This window comes from Homarus americanus, unplaced genomic scaffold (genome assembly GCF_018991925.1).
Source record: "Homarus americanus isolate GMGI-L3 unplaced genomic scaffold, GMGI_Hamer_2.0 scaffold6670, whole genome shotgun sequence".
Lineage (NCBI taxonomy): Eukaryota > Metazoa > Arthropoda > Malacostraca > Decapoda > Nephropidae > Homarus > Homarus americanus.
The window spans coordinates 3,176-8,707 of NW_024745851.1; the positions used below are offsets into that span (position 1 = coordinate 3,176).

Here is a 5,532-nt window from a genome sequence, read left to right on the forward strand (position 1 = left end):
AAGAAAGTGTCAATTGTGGTCTGTGGGGCATCTGTCCTCCTCACCATTAACTTATGTTTAAAGAAGGAGACCACTGAGTCCTCAACATGACACAAAGCTAGTTCAGTTTTTTCCACTTCTGGGTGCTTTGAAGCCAGTTCCCTGAACTTCTCCCAGTGGTAAATCACATCTTTCAACTGTGTAGCTGACATATGGTCATCACTTTCAATTTCCTCCTCACCACTGTCAGCCTCTACCCGTAACATCTCATCCAGTTCCTTCAAGTCATTAGGAGTAAGTTCCTCCTCATGAGACATCACAAGCTCTTCCACATCCTTCTCCTCCACTTCAAGACCCAATGACTGACCAATGCACACAATCTCCTGGTCCAACTCTGTGTCATCCTCAAATCCCTCAAAATCATGGACTACTGATGGCCACAGTGCTTTCCATGAAGAATTGAGGGTTCTATTGGAGACTTCTTGCCATGATGACACAATCAATTTTACAGCCTCCAGGACGTTGAATTGTGTCTTCCAGAACTGTTTCAGTGTTAGTTCAGGATCAATGGAAGTTGCCTGATGACACCTCCTAAACATTTTCTTCATGTACAACTTCTTGAAGTTGCTGATCACATTCTGGTCCATTGGCTGTATGAGTGATGTAGTGTTTGGAGGCAAAAACAACACTTTCACAAAGTCAAATTTATACTCCAAATTTCTGGCAAGGTCAGGGTCATGACCAGGAGCATTATCCATGAGGAGAAGAGCCTTTAAAGGAAGTTTATTGGTGGTTAGGTAGCTCTTGACAGAGGGGCAAAACACATCAATAGCCCATTCATTAAAGAACTGTCTTGTCACCCATGCCTTACGGTTGGACTTCCAATAAACTCCAAGCATTGTTCTTACCACTTTCTGTTGCTTGAACACCCTGGGGTTTTCAGAGTGGTAGACAAGCATAGGCTTCAGTCGGAAATCCCCTGAAGCATTGGCACCAAGCAATAGAGTGAGACGGTCTTTCATGGGTTTATGCCCAGGTAAAGAGGCTTCATCCTTGGTGATGAATGTTCTTTTGGGCATCTTTTTCCAGAACAGCCCAGTTTCGTCAACATTGAAAACTTGCTGTGGAAGATAATTTTCTTCTTCCATCAGTTTTTTAAATTCAATTAAAAACTTTGCTGCCCCTTCTTTATCAGCACTAGCAGCTTCACCATGCCTAACAACACTTAAAATGTCACTTCTTTTCTTAAATTTTTCGAACCAGCCTTTGCTAGCCCGAAAATCTTCAAATTCTGTTCCTGAAGAACTAGGTTGATCTGTCTTTAAATGTTCATAAATCTCCCTGGCTCTTTCACAAATGAAATCACCAGAAACTGAATCACCTTTCATCTGTTTTTCCCTAATCCAGATGATAAGTAACCTCTCAGTTTCTACGATTAGGGATCTACTTTTAAACACTCTTGTAGATTTGTCTCTCACGTTCACTTCCTTAAATTTGTCTTTTTGTGCAAGAATTGTCGACACAGTTGATGCCGACATGCCATATTCTTTGCATAGCGCATTTGATTTAATACCTTGTTCGTGTTTTTTTATTATTTCCTGCTTCATTTGGATTGAAATCACTTTTCTTGATCTCTTAGGCCCCATGCTGGATTCAAACAATGGCAACACGTATTTTTCAAAGTTAAACTAGCTGTAAATAAAGAATATTTTCTTTAAAATAACACTGCACTGCACTATATATTGTCAATATGTAAAATAATTTTCAAAATGACCAATAATTTGCTTGGAAACACAGAAAAAAAGCGTTTAGTTGAAGAGAGTCTCAAGCAAGATGTTACCTCCAGTGAAAACAGAGAGAGACTGACGCCTGTTTGCTGTGTTAAGAGGCTGGATGCCGCGCATTAAACTAGTCACTTTACCTTCAATTATGTTCAATAATTGTTAAAATGACTAAAAAAGTTAATATTAAACTTTTAAAATAATTGAATAGTATAAACTTCTTGATATTTACAAAAATAGTAAGGAATTTAAGCCCTAGAACCGATTAATGTATTGGCGGACTGATACTAAAGCTGGCTGCCCGGTCAGTGCAAGCGAAAACATGTTGAGGTCGGTTCGTAAGAAGTTCGTTAAGCGAATTTTTTTTCATTAACCGAATTGAAGATCCTTATGGAAGGCAGTTCGTTAATCGAAATTACGTTAACCGAGGTGTTCGTTAAACGAGGGGTCACTGTATATATATATATATATATATATATATATATATATATATATATATATATATAACCCATTTCAAATTTTTTTATTCCACCTTGAATGTGGAAATGCAATTAATGGGAATAGGTCGAAAGTCCTGATATTTTGACTCGAGCCATAAAGCACTTTTATGTGGAATATTAGTGTACAGTATTGTATTCAAGTTTATTAGCTTAGAACACAAGGATTACACTAGAAATTTTATTTTTTTACTGCAATATATAAGGAAATAACTCTGACAAGGAAAAATATGGTAATGCAGACCGCCAATTTGTATCTAAGGTTGCTATTTACTTTTCATTTTTCTGAAGAGTTAAGCAGGAAGCGGTAAATTGCCGGAAGAATGTCCAGAGAACTGGTGCTGATCCTTTGCCGAAGCCTCCCTACTCCAGTGAGGAGCTTATTATTGCATCTTCCATGATGGGCCCTGAATTCAACATGACTGACAATGTCTACGAGACATTTGTTTCACGCCCAATGAATGAAGCAGAAAAGCCCACACTGGATATGGATGTTTGTAAGTGACTCATATCAGCTGTGCAACAGCAACATTGAATCAGTGTTTTATCACATATCCACATTTGTTATTAAAGTTTGTCAATCTCTTAACCATTTCCTCATGAGTTATAATATAAACAAAACAAAAAATAAACACTTGACCCCCTTTAATTCGGCATAATAACAGAATTTACAAATTATCCCGAAATTTGTATATTAAAGAAGAAACTGATATTTCCAATATATACACAAAAATCCCCAGTACAGTACAGAGCATCAAGGCTTTCTCTAATATAATTTAGAGCTACTGAAACATTTTGTTGGGTGAATTTTCAATAAATTGGAAGTTTTCATATTTTTTTATTATTTACGTACTTTGAAGACACTTTTGAGATTATTCCAGCACATGCCAAAAATCATTTCCATATTTTAGCATCTGGAAAAAGTGCTGCTTTATTCCAAATAAAATGCATGCTGAATTAAGAGGGATTGAGTGTATGTATCTGTTGGTAAAAGGGGCTGTATGCTAAAGTTAGTGTTGCATATTGAATTGCAGGTATGGAAGATCAGCATCACAAGTCACGTGCTCCAGCTTTGTCCTCTGCTACTCCTGTGTGTACTTATCCCAGCTATTCTTCTAGTTACTGCTCTCACAACCTTATTACCTCTTCAACTGTCCCTAACACGAGCCCTCTTATCCAGTCAGTGGCCTCTTCTGTTTCCGGTGCAGCTTGTACTTCACTATCTGGCCCTTCTACTTGTGTTTCTCCCTCTCTTATTCAAATTTCCTCACCCTCCCCAACACTCCCTATTCATTCACCAGTAGTTCCACCTTTGTCTGATCCTCTTACATCACCCGGTACTCCTGTCGCTTCACCTCCACCCACTTGCTCTTTCACCTCCCCCGTGTCAGCAGTGACAACCAGAAGTAAAAAGAGGAGGTTTACCGATGAGTACGCTGCATGTCGGCAGAGGCAAGAGGACAGTCACAGCATGAAGATGAAATTTATGAAAAAGGCACATGATGCCGAAATGAAACAGTATGAGGCAAAGATGAAAGAGTATGAGGCAAGAATGAAAGAACATAAGGCAAGAATGAAAGAGCATGAGGTACGAATGAAAGAGTATGAGATAAAATTGCAAGTATCAAAAGAGAAAGAGGCGTTACTAAAGTATGAACGCGACAGATTGCCGCAATCTTTTGATAAATTAGACATGTTTTTAGATAGTGGCCAAGCAGCTTATCAGGAGATGATCAAGTCATGCGAGTGATATCATACAGGATGTTTCAGATTTCATAATTTAAGGGGTGTCTTCCCGAGACATACATAAGGATAAATGACTCCACGACGAGTGTCAATACCCTATATATAAATATAAAGATTTTTCTGAAGATTTTGTTCACATGAGTTTTGAAAATAATGTCAATTATAAATCATTACTATTTTTGTATTTTTATGAAAATAAAAGGAGATGAAAATGAGTTTTCTGTTATTCCTAACCTTTTCAAGTTATGTACAGTAGTGGATTGATTAATAAAAAATTCTTGAGGAAATTTGTCTAAAAAAAGGTTACCATATATGATCCAACTAAATTAACAATTTATATAAAGTAGAACCTCAATATGATTTCATTAACTTTTGAAATGAAAACTTTTAGGTTACACATACAAAAATATATTTTTCTATTACATTTAATAATTTCCCAATAACATTTGGTACAACTAGTGTACTGTACGAGGTGTGATCCGAAAGTTCCCGGACTGTATCGATAAAAAGATGTAGACTTACCTTAGATTCTAATCACTGCTGTCCCCTTGAGAGTTGATACAGCGGGCCCACTGCTGGAAGCACCTCTGGAACTCCGTTTGGGGGATGTTCTTCAGCACGTCGTGAGTTTCCGCCTGAATCTACTCGGTTATCAAATCGTTGCCTCTTCAGCTTGATCTTCATCTTAAGGAACAGAAAGAAGTGACAAAGGGCTAGGTTGGGGGAGTATGGGGTTGGTGGACCACTGCCATGCTGTTTTTAGCCAGAAACTGCTGCACAGACAGAGCGGTGTGGGCCGGCGCGTTCTCATGATGCAGCAGCCAGTTTTGTGCTCGCCACTTGTCCGGACGTTTCCTCCTCACATCCTCCCTCAAACGCCTCGGGACCTCGATATTAAAGTGCTGATTAATTGTTGAACCTACAGGAACGAACTCCTCGTGAACAATTCCTTCCATGTCAAAGAAACAGATCAGCATTCTCTTAACATTGCTCTTGAATTGCCTCGCTTTCTTCGGTCGCAGTGAACGTGGACTCTTCCACTGGGACGACTGCTGCTTGCTTTCTGGGTTGTAGCCTTATAACCAGCTTTCATCACCAGTGATGACCTTGGAAAAGAAGTTTGGATCGTTTCTGATCTGTTTCTGGAGGTCCCTGCGTTGGCATGAACCATATGATAGGCAAATGATGCTGCAAATGTTGAAGCACAATGCCACTGTTGGCCTTACTGACTAAAGAAGTGCAAAGATGTAAGAAATATTTTACAATAAAAAACAAATGCCGAATACTGAAAACGCACAATATGCAATACAGTGTACCATGTCACAGTCTCAAGCTTTACAAGCTATGTCCACAAATATAGCAGGTGGTTAGGTCTCAAAATGTGTTGATCTTCAACAAACACCTCATCCAGCACTTGCAAATAAAAAAAAAAAAAAAAATCTCCCAATGAAGAGTTGTTACCAAAAACATTGCTGTTTAAAGGCCAATTTCTCACACTTCCATGGGTTGGCTGTGATAACCTGGTGGCA

At 38.6% G+C, this 5,532-nt stretch overlaps 1 protein-coding gene across 1 annotated transcript; it reads left to right on the forward strand.

The window, feature by feature from the left end:
• The first annotated feature begins 2,296 nt into the window (after positions 1–2,296).
• On the forward strand, positions 2,297–4,203 carry LOC121878820. Its single transcript, XM_042385240.1, has 2 exons — positions 2,297–2,754; positions 3,292–4,203. Exons 1-2 carry the CDS (start codon positions 2,655–2,657, stop codon positions 4,005–4,007), a joined length of 816 nt encoding a protein of 271 aa, XP_042241174.1. The 5' UTR covers positions 2,297–2,654; the 3' UTR covers positions 4,008–4,203.
• Positions 4,204–5,532: the final 1,329 nt, after the last annotated feature.

Coding starts and splice junctions, on each gene's coding strand:
- LOC121878820 (XM_042385240.1), top strand. CDS start 2,655: ATGATGGGCCCTGAATTCAACATGACTGACAATGTCTACGAGACATTT. Junction 2,755..3,291: donor CACACTGGATATGGATGTTT/GTAAGTGACTCA, acceptor ATTGAATTGCAG/GTATGGAAGATCAGCATCAC.